The sequence below is a fragment of the Pleurodeles waltl genome, chromosome 9 (assembly GCF_031143425.1).
Source record: "Pleurodeles waltl isolate 20211129_DDA chromosome 9, aPleWal1.hap1.20221129, whole genome shotgun sequence".
In the NCBI taxonomy this organism is placed as follows: domain Eukaryota; kingdom Metazoa; phylum Chordata; class Amphibia; order Caudata; family Salamandridae; genus Pleurodeles; species Pleurodeles waltl.
In genome coordinates, this window is record NC_090448.1 from 239,331,487 (window position 1) to 239,351,971 (window position 20,485).

A 20,485-nucleotide genomic window follows, 5' to 3' on the forward strand; every position below is an offset into this window, starting at 1 on the left:
GCCTCTTGCCTTGGAGTGAGAAGGACTGGACTCTTCTCTCTACATCCTCTAGTGACTCCAAGGGCTTGCTGGCTTGCCACCTGTTCTCTGCAGTCTCAGGAACATCAAAGACTGCCTGCAACTCTGCTTCTGCTGCTATACGCTGCCATCTGTGAGTCCTACCCTTGCCTGAGGTGCCAATCCAGTCCTGGACCATAGAAGTGGGTTTTGCAGCTGTTTCTGTGGAAAAATTGAGGCATCTGAGCCGTTGCACTGCTCGTAACCAATGCAGTGCCCTCTGACAGTGACGCATTGCCAATTTGATGAAGATATGGGACCCAACTGCGAGGATTGACGAGGATGCAGTGCCAATGTGAGGGTATTGGTGCACGGCTCGACAATGACATGATGCATACATCTCAAAGGAACTCGATGCCGACGTGGAACCCAACTGGGAGGCTTGATATCGACGCAACTACCCGACTGCATGGATTGGACCCAGCGCATCACCTTTGCATCACTCCTCGATGTCGACGCTTGCTCCATCCAAGGTACTTTTTCAGACGACTCTGCTGAGTCCTGTAGCCAGCCTGCCTTCCATCGCGGTCGACCTCAACATTGGATTTCCTCGTTCTAGTGCGACCTCAAGTAACCTTTTAGCACTGTTGACTTTAAGGTATATTACATTGCAATTTGTTCTTTAAAATACTCACAGCTCAAGATCTACTTATTGGATTTTTGTCTTTTTGGTCTTGTTTCACTCAGACAAATATTCTCTATGTTTCTAAACTGGTGTGGAGTCCTTTTTTGTGTTTTCACTGTGTTACTGTAATTTAAGTGTTGCACAAATGCTTTACACATTGCCTCCTAAGCTAAGCCTGAATGTTCTGGGCCAAGCTACCATAGGGTGAGCACAGGTTAATTTAGGTTGTGTATCTGACTTACCCTGATTGTGGTCCCTACTTGGACAGGGTGCATACCTGTGCCAAATAGAGACCCAATTTCTAACACCTCCTGTTCTACGTTTTCACTTAGAGAATGGGGAATAATAGCCACATTCAATGCTTAGGACTGTATGTACTGTTCTCATTCACAAACCACACATGCATTTTGCACACCAATCAGTTTGTGAATTGCAATAAAATTTGCCATGCAACCTATGTATTAGTAGGTTGCATCTCATATTGTACATTCACGGGAGGGGTTGCAAAATTACCTGCCTATTGAGTGTATCATAGACATCTCTCAATTTGCAACCTTCTGTGATTAGCTGCACATGCAGGAATCAAAGGCTGAAAAGGACAGCAGATCTTCGACCCTTACCTTGCTTTGCCAAACTAGAAACATTTTTTATAGCATCCCATGATTGCTAAAGGGATAGGTGCTCCTTTAAAAAGTGTTTTTCATTTCTGAATACATTGGAGGGTGCAGAGAAACCATTGCCTGCTCCATCTGAGGAAGCAGACTCAGTTTCTGAATAGGACAGCTTCCCCTATGTGAATCACTTACCTGCCCAATTTGGGGGTAGGTAACTGATTATTAGTTTACAACCGCAATTGTGGTTGCACACCATTGGTATATCCCTTTCTGAATCACGAGTGTGAAGGGGGAACCTACTTTTACTCTTCCTCCTATTTGCAGTTCAGAAAAAGTCACAAAAATATTTTATGAGTCAGAAATACTTTTTCCACTCATAAAGTAACTTTTGCATATGGGCAGTTACCCTCTTGTGGTTATAGATCCTGTGATTTTGTGAATTGCAAGTGTCTGTGACCTGAAAATGGTTTTGCACATCTGATCTCTAATTCCACATATTTACCCCACTTTTCACTTGGTAAACGTCAGCACATTTGACGTGCCGAAATTTATGAGAGGGAAATTGTGTGAGATGAAATAATGACCACGATGCTTGGAATTCTCATATGTGTGGTAGCAGGGGTTACCACACAAATAGGAATTAACTGCGGCATTGGTAGTCGAGGCCTTTCTCTCCAGTGAACAACTAAAATATTTTTTGCAGCTTGTATTGGGTTGTGTTGTAGTGGTGGTCATTTATATGCATCAAGTTGTGTATATGCCTGGTCTGATTGTGTGTTCTGGCATTTCATAGACATTACCGTTTTACCCTAGTGCCTCATAACCCAAGGCTGTGCCCACATATGCGTTTATCTTCAGTGACTTGTATAGCATATTCCCAAATGCATGCAGTGTGACCCAAGTAGCCTATCATTCCTTTACTTTGATGTGTGCTGTTCCTTTGGCTGTACAGCCATATTTAGTAAGTTAATATCCCTCTCTGAACAGAGCCTTGGCAGCAGATGAATTGTAGAAAACTCACAGTCTCCCTGCCTCTGCTTTCAGTAGAGAAGTTTAACTGCTGTTATTAAACCCGTTGGTGGGAAAACACAAAGATAATTTAAATAGCAAACAACAAGTGAACTACAAGCAGTGCAACATACGTTTCTTTAACTAGACAGTGCTTATTGCATTCCAACCGCTAGCATAAGCTTTCTGAAACAGAGTACACAAATTAAAACAATGAATTACTAGCACCCTCTTTCCTCCATTTCTTCACCCCTGCTCCTGCTCAGTATGTAAGGACTAGGAGGTGGTGGAAACGAGCTTGCACGACGGCATTACCGCTATCCATTCATACCCCCAGTCGCATCTCAGCCTTTACTTATTGAAACAAGGTCTGGGATAAACAATAGGAGGACTCAGTACAATGCAATACCAGCCGTGGGGTATCTAAAGGGTGGTCAGATCAGGACCCCATTGTGCTCCACCACCACAGCTGCTGAATGTACCAGGAGTTGACACAGAAAGCAAGCATTTGCAATGCAATAGGTCTCACTATTGGCATTGTATATTCATAACTGGACTTTTCCTACCACATAAATTGGTCAACCCTGCCTCATAATTTCGTCTTTCCCTACCATATAATTACAGTGGCCCTGCATATAACTAAAGCACTTCCATTTGCTTTCTTCCTCTATCTGCAGCAACAAATGAAAATGTTGTCATTTAGCATCCTGATTTAAATCTGCCATGCTAATGCCAATAGAATACTACTTTCTCCACCCCACCATCAGAGCTGCTGGCTGGCTAGCACAATCCCCCCCAAAAGACACAAGACAGCCACAGAGGAGAAATAAACTAGAAGGGTCACCCACACTTGTCAAGGGTGTTCAAACAGTCATAGTGTAATCAGGATGTTAGGTTTGCCTGAATTATGGTCATAATTGTAATAAAGAGAGATTATTAAGACATGTACAATTATCATATAAACCTTTATCAGAAATAAACTTTTGGTATTAGACTGTAATGTTCAAAACAGCCCCTAGAGGACACCATAACAAAAATATCATTTGCAGGAAACATGGTCATGTGAAGCTATTGTAAACCCTTAGAAAGGATAACCCCACGAATAAAACTGAAAAAACAGGAGAAAGTAATGCAGTGTAACCATATACGTAGCCCCTAGAGAGCATTTTAGGTCTAGGAGGCCTACTGCAATGATATTCCAAACAAGGCCTTTAAAACAAAACTTCTCCCAGCTGTGAAACAAAAGTTGTAGCCATGAAAAAGCTTAAAAGACACTGAATGGTGGAAGGGATTACTATTTTGGGGTTCCCATCAACCTAGTGTGGGGACCCAGAGAAGATGTACACAGAAAGAGTGTTTTGAAGGTGGTCCCATTGTCCTGGGACCACCACAGGCTGAGTTATGAGCAAGAATGTTTTGTAAAAGTAATGCCCTGCAACGCATTATGGGGCGATTTTTCGTACCGCGCATATTATAGTATGTCGACTGTAATGCTTATAACAGCCCCTAGAGGACACCACAATAAAAATAGCAACTGGAAGAAACATGGTCTTGTAACCATACAGTCAGCCTTTAGAGAGCATAACCACATGAAAAAAGAATAGGACAAAGAAACACAGTGTAACCATATATTTAGCCCCTAGAGGACAAAGTGCATTACACATTTTGAAGGCTAGCAGGACTATTGCAATGATATTCCAAACAAGGCCCATAAAACATTACTTCTCCCAACTATAAAACAAAAGTTGCAGCCAAGAGAAATCTTAAAAAGATAATGAATGGTGATAGGGTTTATTATTTTGGAGTCCCCACTAACAGTGTGGGGACCCGGAGATGATGTAGACAGAAAGTCCACATTGTGGTTAGTGTTTTGAAGGTGGTCCCATTGCCCGAGGACCACCACAGGCTGAGTTATGAGCAAAAATGTTCTGTAAATGTAATGCCCCACAAAGCATCATGGGACAAGATTCTCTGCCACAAATATTTACATATGTTGATATGACTGTAATGCTTAGAGCAGCCCCTAGAGGACACCACAATGAAAATAGCATTTGTAAAGTCATGTAACTATATAGTTTGCCCTTATAGGGCATAACCACACAAAAAGAATATAGCAATAAATAATGCAGTGTAACCATATATTTAGCTCCTAAAGAGCATAGCGCATTACATATATTCAGGGGCAGCAGGCCTTTAACAATATTACAAACAAGGCCCTTAAAACACAAGCTCTTCCCGGCTGCAAAACAAAAGTTCCACCCTTGAGAAAGCTTAAACAGGCACTGAATGATGGGAGGGGGTTATTATTTTGGAGTCCCTGCTTACCTAGTGTGGGGACACAGTTGATGTAGACAGAATGAGCACTTTGTCGTGAACGTTTTGGTGGTGAACCCATTGTCCTAGGACCACCATAGACAGTTATGTGCAAAAATGTTTTGTAAAAATAATGCCCTGTAAAGCATTATAGGTCGTGTTTTCCCGAGTGCAGTGAATACTGTAGTATCATCTTTCCCGCTGTGCGGAAAGGGTCCTTTCACTTTGAGAATTTCTGTTTTATGTAAAGCATTCACCAATTTCAAATGTTTGAAGGGGAGATCCACAAGAAATGACTCTGATTAGGTAGCTGTGAACAATGTGACCAGCGCTCCAATACCACCAATCGAGTTCACACTGTTGTGCCTGTTTGCGCTGTGAATGCCATGGCCGCCATGCAGCATGAAGGGGTGAGACAAAATAAAGGCCCATATTTATACTTTTTGACGCTAAACTGCGCTAACGCAGTTTAGCGTCAAAAAATTTAGCGCCGTCTAACGCCATTCTGAAGCGCCATGCGGGCGCCGTATTTATGGAATGGCGTTAGCCGGCGCTAGCAGACCGGCGCTGCCTGGTGTGCGTGGAAAAAAACCACGTAGACCAGGCAGCGCCGGCGTAGGGGGAAAATGGCGTTAGGGCGTCTTAAAATGGGGCAAGTCAGGTTGAGGCAAAAAAATCGCCTCAACCCGATTTGCGCCATTATTTTCGCCGCCCAGACGCCATTTAAATGACTCCTGTCTTAGTAAAGACAGGAGTCATGCCCCCTTGCCCAATGGCCATGCCCAGGGGACTTATGTCCCCTGGGCATGGTCATTGGGCATAGTGGCATGTAGGGGGGCACAAATAAGGCCCCCCTATGCCACCCAAAAAAAATTAAAAAATATAAAAAATTATACTTACCTGAACTTACCTGAATGTCCCTGGGGTGGGTCCCTCCATCCTTGGGTGTCCTCCTGGGGTGGGCAGGGGTGGCAGGGGGGGTCCCTGGGGGCAGGGGAGGGCACCTGTGGGCTCATTTTGAGCCCACAGGCCCCTTAACGCCTACCCTGACCCAGGCGTTAAATAGTGGCGCAAATGCGGGGTTTTTTGACCCGCCACCTCCCGGGCGTGACTTTTGCCCGGGAGTATAAATACGACGCATTTGCGTCGCCGTCATTTTTTTAGACGGGAACGCCTTCCTTGCATCTCATTAACGCAAGGAAGGCGTTCACGCAAAAAAATGACGCTATTTGCCCATACTTTGGCGCTAGACGCGTCTAACGCCAAAGTATAAATATGGCGTTAGTTTTGCGCCGAATTTGCGTCGAAAAAAACGACGCTAATTCGGCGCAAACGGAGTATAAATACGGGCCAAAGAGTTTTCCCACGCTGAAGTATATCAGCAATCGAGCAATAATCCATGTAACAGGGGCAGTCAGCAAGGCGTGACAAAAACAACCAGGACAAACGTAAAGCAGTTACCAATGACATCAAGTGATTTTTTTGTGAGGGAAGCCCACAAATGAGTGAAAGTGATGGGTGTGCAGTAGGCGTGGTTAAAAGCCCACAATACTTACAATAGGTCAAAGCGCTTTCATGCTCAACCTAAAAAAACAGACACTGCAACTTCCCACTCCTTCATTTTTCCAACCAGCTTTCATTTCAGTGTTTAAATCTGACTTTGTATGCACATTTGTATATGTACTATACATCTGTTTTTAAATATACACATGAAGATATTTATGCACACATATACAAAGCTAGATTTAAATATTTTAAGCAATGTCTTCGCTTAAACAAAAGGCAGCAGGGAGACTGTCACCTGATTGGCATGTCTACCATCGTGGCCAAAAGGGACATTGCCCATAAATAGAGTACAACCTTACCCACTCTATCCGAGCGACACGCCAGCATGGAGCGGTGTGCGAAGCTAGAGGAACCCAAATACACCGCCTGGGGGTCCCCTCAAAAACACACCAAGAACTTGGGCAAACGGTTGGAACATTATGGTGTGGGTTTCACTGGATGTTTAGGCTAAATTCATTAGTTCTACTGCTACCGGTTCAAGACTTTGCTTCAAACACAAATTTCTCTTTTTTTCCGTGAGCATTATTTGTGCTTTAATTAAGGATCTCTGACTAAATATATTAAGTAGTGTTACATTTGGCAGCATCATGCACCTTAATGCCAGAGCAGTGCAAGCCAATAAATTCACAGGGAGCTGCGAGTCAGAGCTGAGCCAATGGTCTGGCTTGGCTCTTACAACCCATGCACGAGCAGAGCCTTGGGAATATTTGGTATATGAATCATGCAAAAAACAGTATGCACAGACATGTTAACATCTTTTAAAAATTTTAAAAAGTGTAATTCTTTAACATGCGGAAGCGTTTACTCAACGATTTTAAACATGAGCTTAGAAACATTGCTGCACCCTGCCTTGACGACCAAACCTTTAGTGAACTAAGAGGCAAGACCGTTTTCTTCTGTACTCTATATGTGGGTGATGATGCTACATTATAGCTTATTAAATCAAACAAAAAAGCTTTTTTTAACACCCCACAACCTGGATTCATATATTTGAAGTGGCCGTCATATGTGACAACGAAGAAAAAGGAGGCATTGTGAAATAAAATACTTGCCCTGTATCACACAGTTGGATCAAACAGGGAAGCTGAGATTTATCCTAGTTTTTCTAATTTCACATTATGAATGCCACTAGATAGGTACCTCTTTCTCTCGTTTTTTTAAACATCAAACGTGTATGCTTTGTTTTTAATTCTTGGCACATGAGGGTAGAGCGTGGTTGGCAGGCAGAAGCCACATGAAAGCTCGGCTCATTTTAAGTTCGAGGGTTCAAGAGGACCTTAAGTAGAGCCAGGCACATCACTTGAGCTTTCATTGGCTCGCCTTCCCTCCTGATTGCTCACGGGGCTCTTGCCTCTTTACTCATTGCCACAAAGTTCCCCTGTGGTTTCATTGTAGACTGAGTTGAATACATTTACCCCTCACATCCGTCCTGTTATACACCCCTCTTCTGGGTTGTTTTACAGGTGATCTATTATTTTATTTTCATTTAGATTTGCAACATTGTTTTCTACTGTTGCCACTAAAACAGTTATGATCTTTTAATGTGTGAAATGTGATTTAGGCCTATGCATAGAAGCTGCAACGATTTATAATTTCACAAAAAAGTTTTAAACTCCTAGAATAAAGTTGCATAATTGAACTGCATATACCAGCCACTTGTTCAAAGATTTAAATAAAGGAACCTATTTGAATAAATGTTTAATTGTGTAACACTTAAAGTCAGCTCGTTAAGAGGATGAAAAGATAGTACTGTATATTTCATCAAAGAAGGCTTCCGAACGAGCTGCTTAAGAGCCGAGGACAACAGCCCTTCTCTCACTGACAGTGGAAAGTAATGAGCTGTGGCACTCCTTTTAACTTCATGTGTGGTATCATCCTTCAGATGAAAGGTCCATTACTGGTTGAGCTGCATCAGAAAGTGGAAGAGACAGAGGTACTGAAGATGGAGCTTCAGATGCTGGAGACAGAGAGAGTGAGGCTGTCCTTGCTGGAAGAGAAACTCATGGATGTTTTACAGCTGCTTCAGGAACTGCGCAACCTGGTAGGAAAGCAAAAATAATAATTTATTTTCCTACTTTTGACTGTGCTGTGGGATAGTGAGTACGATAACATATGGAGAGGTATAGATTTAATATTCTTAACTCCACATCTATTTACCCTGAATATATATATATATATTCAAGGTACAAGGTATATAAATGTGGTCTGAGGTGTAGAAAACCTATACTTAAGTACTTTTTTATAGTTTGTACCTCAACATTGTGTCCTCGATACTAGTGTACCATGATACTCTGTATTCAATACTAGGGATCCACACATTACTTTCAAATTATTAAGACAATGCAAACAAATCGTAGCAGTTTGTGGTCTAATCAGCATGCTACACGAGGACTCCAACTCAATACAATAACATAAAAGAAATGTAGTATAAAAAGAATGGCAGTTGCATCTCCATGGTCATTTTTCAGTAATATATTTTTAGTACCCAATATAAAAATTGTTCTTCATCTTAGACAATTGCATATGCATGTGAGGTAATTCAAGGTGGAGCAAAGGCATAAAGAAACAAGGTAGCGAGGGCTTCTTAGGTAGAAATAGATGACCAATAGATAAACATTCTTTTAGCTGGAGGATATAGATTGTATTCATGGTATACCAGTGTTTCTTGTTCAAAATTGGCCCATTTGCGGCTTTTTTAGTTGAATTGACAAATTTCATTTTGTCTTGCATTAAGACAGCGCGATTTTCTTTGAGGTCTGGGAAACACAGACTCACAGTTCGGACAAATAGTTGTTGGTATGGTGCTTTATTCTAGTGGTTTGACTCCCTTGCTCTGCGCTGGAGCTCTGTAGCATAGGGCTATGCTGTACCTGTTATTATTCTTATGGCTGCTTAACCTTTCATCTAATCTCACAATTAGTATTAAGCTATCAATTTTAAAATGAAAGAGATCAGTAAATTAGCTTAATAGTATGAGTTAAGGGCTGGCAACATAAATGCGTCTGGATTCAATGTCCATTTACTTGCGTACAAATAAAACAAAACTTGAAGAAAACAGATTGTCTTTAGTTGAGGAATGCCTATGCTCGTCAGCACAGCTCATAGGCTTGACTTGTACACAATGGAACAGTTACTTAAGTTTCACTAAGAGACAGCAGGGACAATATGGCCATGTGCAATGTAAGCTTCTCTAAGAAAGACATACACACCAGGTACAACATCCAGTTCGAATAGGACAAACGCCTCAGCTATGGTCTGTGTGTGGTGGATCAGAGACCAACCAGTAGATCATGTATTAAGGGAGTTCCTCTTCTAACATGGACTAACAGCCAATCTGTCACTGTTGGGGGTACAAGTGGCTCCTCTTTTAACATAAGCATCAATGTACATAATACACTGTGGCATGATACACTGCAAATAGACGTACTCCTGTGTAAAGGCAGAAAATGTGAACATTGTCACTTCATGTCCCACTCGTAATGGTAATGAAACAATTTTACCTACAAATACACAAAAGGAGAGCACTGGGAGTGTTGCTACCCCACACCGCCTCCCTAAAGAAATCTATAATCACTAAAGGTGTGGGGTAGTAGGGAACCGAAAGTAAGACTGGGTCAGTCTTAAATCGGTGTTGGTTAGGTCGCTTTGGATCCTAACGCGAGGGAATCATTGTTGGAGAATATCCAGACAGGGGGGGGTTTTGTTGCTGTGTAGTCCCACAGGGGAAGGGGGAGTCTCCCTTACGGACTAGGTGGTCTCACACACTTAATAGTGTCATGCTTCATCATATGGCCACCTAGCCCCACCCAAGCAAGATGATACTGCTTGGGCGGACTCAACCTCTTGGTTAAAAGAACCAGAGGGAGTACTGAAATTAAACTTACTGGATAGTTACTTAGATCCAGATGAGGTGAGTAATAAAATTACCAAGCATGTCACTGATAGTTGCTGCTAGTTTTAATATAGGTGCATGCTGGTAAGACTAAAAGCAAGGGGAAGAGGCTCGTTGGAGGGTAATGTCTCCTGGAGTCTAAAATCAAAAGTGGATGACCAACATGTTTCTGCCCTCACTAGGTGCTGGTAGGTCAGGGGCATTCGTCAGGGTCGGAGCACACGCAAAAAGTGGGGTGCTCAAAGTGGATAATGAATGGCCTACCTGAACGGGTAGTTCACGGTGGGGTAGGTCTGTGATAGGAAATAGATAGACCACAGTTATTCAGAACATATTTAGAGTGCAAAATTTAAAAATGTAGGCCCAATTTGCAAAGGCCCAAAGGAAAAACGTCTTCTGTATTAAACAAAAAAAGAAAAAAAAAACATTTATCATTTTTTCATTTCAAATATTCCAGTAAATTTACCATCCTGTGGACAGCTCATTGCCTTATTCAGGGAGGACTAGAAGTATTCTATGAAATGTCTGGATTTCTTAGTTATTCATATATTCCTTTAGGTTTTTACAGATCGACAGAAATATAGAAATCTATGAAAATCGTAGATGTGATGTGTACATCACCCACAATTATATAAATTCAAAGGTTCTCTTGTTTTGAGCTCTTTCTACATTTTCCCACAGAAATTTATTTTTGCGTTTCTCCCCTTGAAATAAAAAAAAATTGCCCCATAAACATCACAATGAAAACGTCCAATAGTTTTAATCAGCATTTTTCTTTGTGATTACTGGTTTGCCTAGCTTGTTTGTATGATTGGTGTAAACACAGACTGCTGCCTGATCATATATTCAGACTCAAGAAAATATTGCCATGCATCTCCCACCCTGTCTTAGAAGAGGTATGTGCTGGTTGAATTTCAGCTGCCTGAGCTTCTTTGGCTGATTTAGGGCTTGAGATGCTTTCTCCGTGTCTCAGGATGATTGACTGACATGAGAAATAGGTACCAGTTTAGCCAAAGCACTCACGTCAATCAGGGCTAAATCATCCCATTGATTGCTTTCCCAATCACCAGCATGAGGCTATCCATCAAGCACTATGCTAAATAACTGTCAACAGTCACTGAAGACTTGCCAGCATTTTTATGTATGCATTTTATTATGCTATCATTTCTCAGTTACTACAGATTGCTGAACATATTTTATGTTCATAAAATAACAATATTATTGAATTAAGTTCTGAGCAATCTGTTTCTCTAGCATGCGCATGGCAACGTCCCGCAACAGGCTCAAGATAAAAAAAATGTAACTCCACTGTTGCTTCATCATTCGTATATAAAAAGTATTTCTTTTGAAGGGATATGTCAGTGTGAACCCATTTAAAAGAACAGGATTGAAATATAGAGTGACACACAAAAAAATTAATAATGTGCAGATGTTATGCTTTTACAATATGTGCGGTATTTCTTCTGCAGTGTGCAATATTCACCTGAGTCCATGCTATTCGTTTTAAGGGTCGCAAGCAGAGGAAACAATAGATTCTCATAACTTCAAAAAAGCTTAGGACTTTGAGCATAATCACAACCTATCCAACAAGGTCGTCTACTTGCTGCATTTGAAGCCTCTGAGCTTCTCAGGTTTATAGGTGGTGTGGTACCTGGAGAGGCTCCCTTTGATCCTACTTGCTATGGCTTTCTGGAAGGCCGATCTATACTTTAAAATAGTGCAGTCAAATAATTCTTGTAATACCTATCAGATTATGGTGGGATTTTCTGAATGGTGGTCACATATATTGAGGTGAGCATGGACAAACCGAATAGAGTTTGACCCAAAGACCGGTGACATACATCTATGGTTTTGGGGCTGAATATGAAAAATAAACCTGAGCATCCATAGGCACAAATAAAGCATACACGTTCACGCACACACAGACGCACATAAGCGCACATGCGATGCTTCTCTTGCCTTCCGTCTCCAGCAATGTGGCTATCAGAAACTGTTGCAGCATCTTAGCACACAGAGCCTTGATGGTTGACAAGAGACTGGCAGAGTCAGACCACTTTCCACCTCTGCGTGCTATACTTTGAAGTCAGGCATCTGTGTACCATGTGCTGAACATAAACTCCTGTGCATGAATTGTATTGTGGAATTTACGTCTACCTTTTTGCCTCTTCTTTTCTAAGAACGTTTCAAAGAGAGCCCTTGGGAAAATTTTGCTAAGCACCTTGGAATCTTGTTGTGACCCCCAACACGGTGAGTAGAAAATTAAGCAAGCCATGCTTATACATTTCATTTTTGATTGGGGGAAAAACCAGTTATATGCAAAAGCAGTATTTCTCCTTTATTTCTTCTCTTCCACATATGTTCCCACATAAGATGTATTTATCACCCTAGTCAGATCTTATTTGACCAAACTGAGAGATCAAAAGACACGCGTGGGAAGTTAAGTTGGATCTTTGAATGAGAGCAGAAATGTGTTGCCTTTGAACATTTCAACATTTTTAGTCATTGCATAAGGGTGACCAGTGACGTATTTCACTGGGATCCAGTGTTACTTGGTGCCAGACCTTCCTGTATTCAATCATGGGACAGCTGGCCTCCTTGTTTAAACATGTCGCACTATGGTGATACAGGAATGCAAAACTACTCTTGTGTATTTAATCAAACCAGATACTCTATTGGTTGTATGATGGAAACATGCATGCGGCAACCACGCATGCCTGAACAACGCGGTCGGTACAACGATTGCGTTTTTTCCACGCATGCCTTTACCACGCATGCCTTTACAATGATTTTTTGTTGTAAAGGCATGCCTAGTAAAGGCATTTGTGGAAATGGCATGTGTGGTTGTCGCATGTCACCCCCCACCCTAAAAACAGAAGAACCCCCACCCCTAAAAACAACCCCGGTAGCCCCACCCACCTTAAAACCGACCCCCACCCCCAAAAATAAAACAACCCTACCCCTCAATACAAAATTACCACATCCCCCCACTCCCGCCCCTAAAAACCCAACCCCCCTGCCTGCCCTGAATACAAAATTACCCTAACCTCACCACCCCGCACCTAAAAAGCCAACCCCCTCATCTGCCCTAAATACAAAATTACCCCGACCTCCCCGCCCCTAAGGACTTGACCCCCCCACTTGCCCTGAATACAAAACTACCCCAACCCCCTCCCCCAAAAACCTGACCCCCCCACCTGCCCTGAATACAAAATTACTCCAACCCCCACCCCGTCCCTATAAACCCGACCCCCAACCCGCTCTAAATACAAAATTACCCTAAACCCCCACCCCTAAAAACCTGCCCTAAATACAAAATCACCCCAACCCCCACCCCAAATAACCTGCCCTAAATACAAAATTACCACAGCCCCCACCCCTGCTCCTAAAAATCCAATCTCCCATCCACCCTAAATACAAAATTATCCTGACCACCACCCCTAAAAACCCACCCCCACCTGCCTTAAAAACATAATTACCCCAAACATCCAAATACAAAATTTGCCTGACCCCCCCACCCTGCCCCTAGAAACCTGACCCTCCACCCGCCCTAAATACCAAATTACCCCGTCCCTAAAAAGCCAACACCCTGCCCCTAAATACAAAACTACCCGACCCCCCCACCGTCACCCTAAAAACTATAGTACCGACCCCCAAACCCCACCCCTTAAGAAAAAAATAACCTAACCACCCCAACCCCTTCACCCCCGCCCCACCCCTAAAAACTACCCCCAACCCTGCCCCAGATCCACTTACCTCCTCGCATCCTGTCCCGATGGATCTTCCTTTTTCTCTGCCTTAACCACGCATGTGCGTTGTTCAGCACATGCGTGGTTAAGGCAGTGAAAAAGGCCTGCGTTGTTCAGGCAAGCATCGTTCCGCTTGCATGAACAACGCAGGAGTGATTCCAGACCTCTTGTTCCGGATCTTTCCCTGCTCTGTTCCGTCCGATTACATGCATTGCACCAATGATGAGAAACGTGCAGTGGTAGGCAATTCTGCACCCGAATTTGCACTGAGACCCTAATCTCCACCCCCACATTTTCTTGCAGTATGCACAATTTTTAACGATACTGTAGTTGCTTATCCCATAAAACATTGCCGAACAGCTATTGGCTGCGCCATGCCTGGTTGGACAAACGTGTTTTCTTGTCCACATTCGTTTACTTTAAATTTCTACATCATCTCATCTCAAAGAATTTGCTTTGACAAATTTTTGGTACGCACTGAAAGTAAAACTTGTGGAAAGTTTCTCAAGTGTGCTAAGTCTGTATCAAAAGTGTGCGAGGTTGAAAAGCTGTGAAGAATAGGTCAAGCCATGTGTGACGGAGCAGGAATGCCGGTTTATTACAGGTGTATTAGAATATATATAGGCAATTCTCTTGAACATCCATGTTATGAATGAGGCAGATTGCACCATTCCTGTGTACAAAAATAGGAATTTCCTAGTTTAGGGGGCCGATTGTGCAGTACTTGATCTGATTTGACTGTCCACCTTTCAGCATTATCAGGACAGGTTTGGTATTGAAGTAACAGGCTGAACGGATGATTGCAGGGGACAACAGACCTTCATTATTCTGCTGTGCCTCGCCAAATCCTCTGGATAGCCCATAGAGGCCCCTTCTTAAGGATTTACCATAAATTGGTAAAAGATATTTTGAACTAATACTGACACAAGACCATACAATGGACCAAGTATATGCAAGGGTGTACACTAGTCTTCACAGAAATAAGGTACACTGTTCCAATAAGAAAAGAGAAGAAGACACAGGGTAATCTTACTGTTAGAAGCACAAAGCCCTCGCACATCCAGTAGGATGTCATGCTTCATCATCGGGCATGCTCCTCGTCAGACCGGCGCTGCAATGTCTGATGGGCTCCCCATAAAGGGGGCTCTTTGCCAGAGATCTTTTTTCCAATGTCTCTGTATTGTCAATGAAAGGATAACAGACAATGCCGACCTATGGGCAAAGTAAGGATAGGAGAGCAAAAAAAGAGAATAAAATTGGCTCAAAACCTATTACGTCTTCTTCAGTTTATTAGATCAGAAAAGGGTCCAGGCCAAGGTTAAAAACAAAAGAGGGAGAGTGCAAGTAGAGATTCATTAAAATGAAATATCCACCAACCATTAGTCAATTGCCACTCAGCTTCATCTGCATCCTATTAAGAAGGATAGAATAAGTGCAAGATCACAGTGGTGTCCTCGGTCATACACCATCAAACATTACCATTTAACTTCAAGAATGCAGATGTGTTACTGATGAGATAGTACATTCACGAGAGAGGCATTGCTGTGATGCTAGAGGGGTGGAAATTAGAACTAAAACAGGCTTAAACATACATAAAATATTTACAAGAACAGTTGCAAGACTTGGGGCATTGAGCTTACAATACAGCCTATTAGGTTGATCCCAAAAGCCACCTGTCAAATGAGGTGTAACATAATTGTGTGCCATCATGTAAGGTGGATAAATGGAGATGAATCGTACCCCGGGGGTTACCTGTGCCAGGAGGTAGCCCCTCCGGGGGACATGCATTGGGGATCGGTACATCCTAACTGGTAGCCATGGAAGAACCGAGTCTTGTGGACCCCCTGAAGGGTGGCAGCCACTGCCTTGATCTTAGAGAGTGCACACCCAGCTATGTTCTGATGAAGAGACCTGAAAGGACAACTGCTGTGTGGACAGTAGGTTGAAACGCTGCTTAAAGTGCACAAATAAAGTGCTACAAGATGGTGTCTAGCGTGCTATGGGTGTCATACGATATCCCTTGTCATATTAACATGATAGTACTTGCTATCTTATTCTGGTTGGAAGAATGTTCTGTGCACGGCTGAGGCTGGGGGGGGGGGGGGTGGGGGGCGGCTTCGCTGTATTGTGGTTTGAGGGTCTAGTGTTACCTATGGTGCAGATTAAAGTGCTTTAGAATTCTATATAAAGTGATCTAAGTGCCCATCCGGTGTCCCCTTGCTGGTTAGATGCCTATCAGCTGCCTCGACTTAGATCGAGGTAGGCAGGTTTGGATCGTTCCAGTGCAGGATTAAATAGTAGTTTTTATCAGAAAGCAATTTAATTAAAACACATGATTGAGAATTGCATATAAGGGGTAGAGGTTTGTCAATACACGGCTCTTCTGAAAGTCAACGTTTTTGTGATAAAGAAATGGTAGAGGAACATGCTTTCTCTACTAGTTACTTCAGAAGCAATGCATGTTCACTCGTTTTTTACGCCTTTTTATGTTTTTTTACAGGGAAGGCTCATTTATCCGAGGTTCTGGATACACTCTACCGGGAGCTAACCGCCTGTGAGCTGTTACGAAGCAAGCCTTTAGAAGAGGCACAAAGCCATCCGTCCTTGTCAAACCCGCTAGTTATCTCTTGTTAGCCAACAGCGACACCTATTGTTCTTGTGAGCAACGGCAGCCCAAACGAGTTTAAAGAGTCTTCGGAAAAGAGCAAACCGGTTGACACCCGTTCAATAAAGAAGGGCACAGACATCAGAACATTTCAGCTACGGAAGAGCGGCCGCAGTGTTCTTTAGAAGACGTAAATATCGACGTGAAAGGATCGCTGTCCTTTTGTGGAAGCAACGTTTACGTCTTGGAAGGACTGTTAAAAGACAAGCTTATCGAAGGCGAGGATAACGCTTGCTGAATGTCTTTCAAGTCATTGGTGTACGTTTTTCTGCATTTTTTCCGAGGCCCAGTTAGCACATAGATGAGCTAAAAGTTAACCACTACCTGACAACACAGTCTATGACACTCATTGAAATGGAACAAACAAACAACAATTCCCGAGTGACGGGAAACTTAATTGACCAACTGCAAAAGAAATATTTACTACTATGCATTCCGTCTCTCTTTACAACAAGTATTTGTTTTTCAAAGCCGTGTCTTGACTAATGCACACGAATCTATCGACATGAAGTCCTCTTCAACAGTGATTATTCAGAAACAGACACTTGACTCTTTGCGCGCATACCCCATACTTATGACAGTTACAGGGGAGCGCTTGCGCGATACATCGCAAAGCAAAAGATGCCATTCGTATACGTATATATACCACTCTAAAGGCCAGTGTGTACAGCTTTCTAATTTTTTTTACCTCACAGGAAAGCCTAGGCAGACTTTAGTAAATTCTAGCATTCGACAAATTAACCTTGTCTGTTTTATTTAACTCGCTAGACTGACATTTTTATTTTTTGAGTCATGTTTGGTATTCAATTAGTTTTTAGAAACTATGGTACTTGCTGTTACCAGTCGTATAGAATTACTCGCTGACGGTTTGCAACTGTTAAGAGTGGACGCACAGTGGAAATGTGTCTCCTCGTCAGTCTTTCATCCTCACAGAGAGCAAGAAGAATCGGCATCTGTTGATTTTTAGCCCTCTGCCCACTTGTGTAAACATTTATGTGCCTATATTTTGATATCGTGACGGTGCCCGTAGAAAGCTCCTTTGCAGTTACATGATATTTGCAGGGCGAACAGTGGCTCCACGTGCAAATTTGAAGAAGGACTGTAATAGAGAAACCTGCTCTCATTCAAAGATTTTCTTCCCATAATGGAGAATTATTATTTTGTACCTCACCACATGGATGTGTTTTGCCTAGTTCTGTTATCTTTACATCCTTTCTCATATGTCATTCCCTTCTTCACTTCCAAGTGTTTACGTGCAACTCTAGAACCATGGTTGTTAATGATGTTATAAGAACTACTTATATTCAATGAAAATCACCCCCAGCTAATATTATTAAAATGTAACTGTTACCACTTCAGAGAGATTACATTAGTGGCCACCTAATGCAAAGAGTACCAGTAGTGATCACCTCAGTGCATTAGGCACGGTTGTCAGCATTAGTGAAAATCAGTTTTGTCAGTCTGGAATGCCTCTCCACGGTAATACATAAATGCCATAGCTGCAATGCCGCTAGCACACACTCATTAATATTAGTAATACTCTCCCCAAACCCTTTTGATTTTTATCACTCAAATACCAGATTTAAGTATATTTATTGTGGAAATCCATCCGTTGTTCTCCAAACATCAGCTTTTGAGATTAGTGCTCACTGGTTCTATAGTTATTTGTGCTACAAAACTTCAACATCCCCAGATCTAGGTTCCTCCCTCCCTTCCATTTACCCTTCCAACTGCCCATTACATCTATTCATACCAAATACAGTGTGTTCTACCAGCATCTCACAAAACAACGGGGAAAACAAGTGAAATATGAATAGGACTTCCAGTTTTTCATTTTTACTGTTTTCCACAGATAAATACATACAGAAAACAATCTATGTCCTGTCTGTATTTATTTGTAACAGCAGAAAAATACAGAAAATCGTGCTTCTTGTTAGTGACTCTCCTTGTCACTCATGAATTCCAGACCAACTACTAAGCAGACCGACACCAGAGGGATTTAAAACCAGTAGGTGATTCCCTTAAAGACAGGCATATTTTAACATATATTTGTATACAGTGCTAATATTTACCTGTTGGTGTAGTGTTTTGTCATAGTCGGTTGCCTAATTTGCTAAAATGTGACAGGAATCAAAATGTAAGAAGGGATAAACACCAACAAAATGGCCATAAAATAAATATGGATAGATACAGACAGAAACGTTAAATACCATAAAATCGGAAGCCCTAAATATACATTTTAAAAATGAGGGAAGTGGTGGGAGGATGAAAAGAATGCAAATGTGGGAAATGAGGAAACACTACAAAAATGTCATTTAAAATCAAAAGCTTGGCTTTTAGGCAAAATTGTATGTCAAATGTCTTGCAATTGGTTTCTAGTGCAACTGCCCTACTTGGTATTCATTATAGGAAATGTAGGGAGCACACGAGTAACTCTCACACACTGCTCTAGTATACCGGTTTGGTAATATATTTGCCTCCAACCTCTAGAGCAATTTCCACCAGGAATAAGGTAGATACAAATAATTTCAATGTTGCAAATTAGCAAGGGAACTAGTGCTAAGTAAGCCATGGTAGTTACGTCTGAAGACCAGGTAGTATCTGTGTTTACAGAGCAGACAGAAAAAAGGGTGGGCTAGACTAACTTCTCGGTTCTTACTCAGTTCAAATTACATCGTGTATTTCTATGATGTGAACAGTCAAACTGTAAATAATTCACTGTCTTAGGCAAACAGGGAAAAGCAAAAAGGATGTGCTGAAAGAGCGTCGAGGAAAGTTCTGTAGATCAAGAAACAGTAAGTGCAACTATAAGAGCATTTCAATAAGAAATATTTCAAAGAATATTAAAGTTATAGAAGTTAAAGTAGCACAGTTTCTGTTGTTGTTCAAATGTGATTGAAAACAAAGGGACGAATGAATGACAAGAAGAAATAGGGTTAAACAAATGTTAGTTACATCATTTGCATAATAATAATAAATGATTTAGTGCAGCTTGATTTCAAATTGAATTTTTCTCTGTGTTGGTAAGTGCATGCCTCCATGTAGATGATATGCTATGTACAGAAATACCGTACATAGTGCAATGGTGCATCATCTTTTAGCAAAACAAAAACAGGTGAAGGGAAAAAAGCAATTGTGAGCAGGAATGTCTGACTTCCATGAATAATGACCATTGTTGGAAACAAAAACTGAAATGAAGGTGTCAGCAGCAGAAAGATGCATTGTACAGAATGGGCTTAGGACACAAGCAAATACATTTCTACCAGGGTTGCAGCTTTCATTCTCGAAATATTGAAAGGCCGGGAATACTGGAGGAAATTTGTGCAAAATTGCTTTTGAACTTTCATGCAGGTTTTCACTAAAGGCAAACATTTAAAGGAACAAAATGTTTTAGTTGTTGTATGAATTGAAACCTCCAAATACTTTAAATTATATAATCGATTTTTAATAAATACTTTGATATAATTGATCATTTCAGTGACATGTTATTGTTTGAAGCTACATTGCCCAGCAATTTATTTCTTAAGCTATTCAGTTCCAAGGATTAAAATATCCTGTTATTTAGATGTGATGAAATTATCTCTGTTAAATTCTACGGATATTAGAAGTTGAATATTTATAAGAATGCATTGAATGTGATGTTTGCTACTGTTCGTCCTAAGGGGGAAACATGCTTTAAATCCATAAAAATAATAGTGATGTAGTGTAGCATATTTAGAAAGTGATGAATAATGGAATTTAATTGGAGAATCACAAAGACAAATCTCTTCCAGAAGTCCTCACTATCAACCATTACAAATACCAGTGGACCTGACCAAGGATCCAAAAGTACAGCATTTGGCCCAGAAATGCTCCACATAGCAAACAAAAGGGAACATAGTTATCAGTATGTGTACAAATAATTAGTGTGGTAGGTGATGGTTTCATGGGTAGTTAGAGTTAACTGTACGTATGTGCCAGAACCCCTTTCAGCAGGTCGAGGGGCAAGCAGGAGTTAGT

The 20,485-nt window shown here is 41.6% G+C and overlaps 1 protein-coding gene across 1 annotated transcript in view; it reads left to right on the top strand.

Moving 5' to 3' along the window:
- The window catches only part of EFCC1 (EF-hand and coiled-coil domain containing 1), a 215,385-nt gene extending 195,429 nt beyond the window's left edge, over nt 1-19,956 (top strand). Inside the window, exons 6-8 of the mRNA XM_069206633.1 lie at nt 8,066-8,224; nt 12,253-12,322; nt 16,322-19,956. Coding sequence (XP_069062734.1) covers nt 8,066-8,224; nt 12,253-12,322; nt 16,322-16,455 — 363 coding nt within the window. The 3' untranslated portion in view covers nt 16,456-19,956. The remainder of the gene's footprint in view (nt 1-8,065; nt 8,225-12,252; nt 12,323-16,321) is intronic.
- Nucleotides 19,957-20,485: the final 529 nt, after the last annotated feature.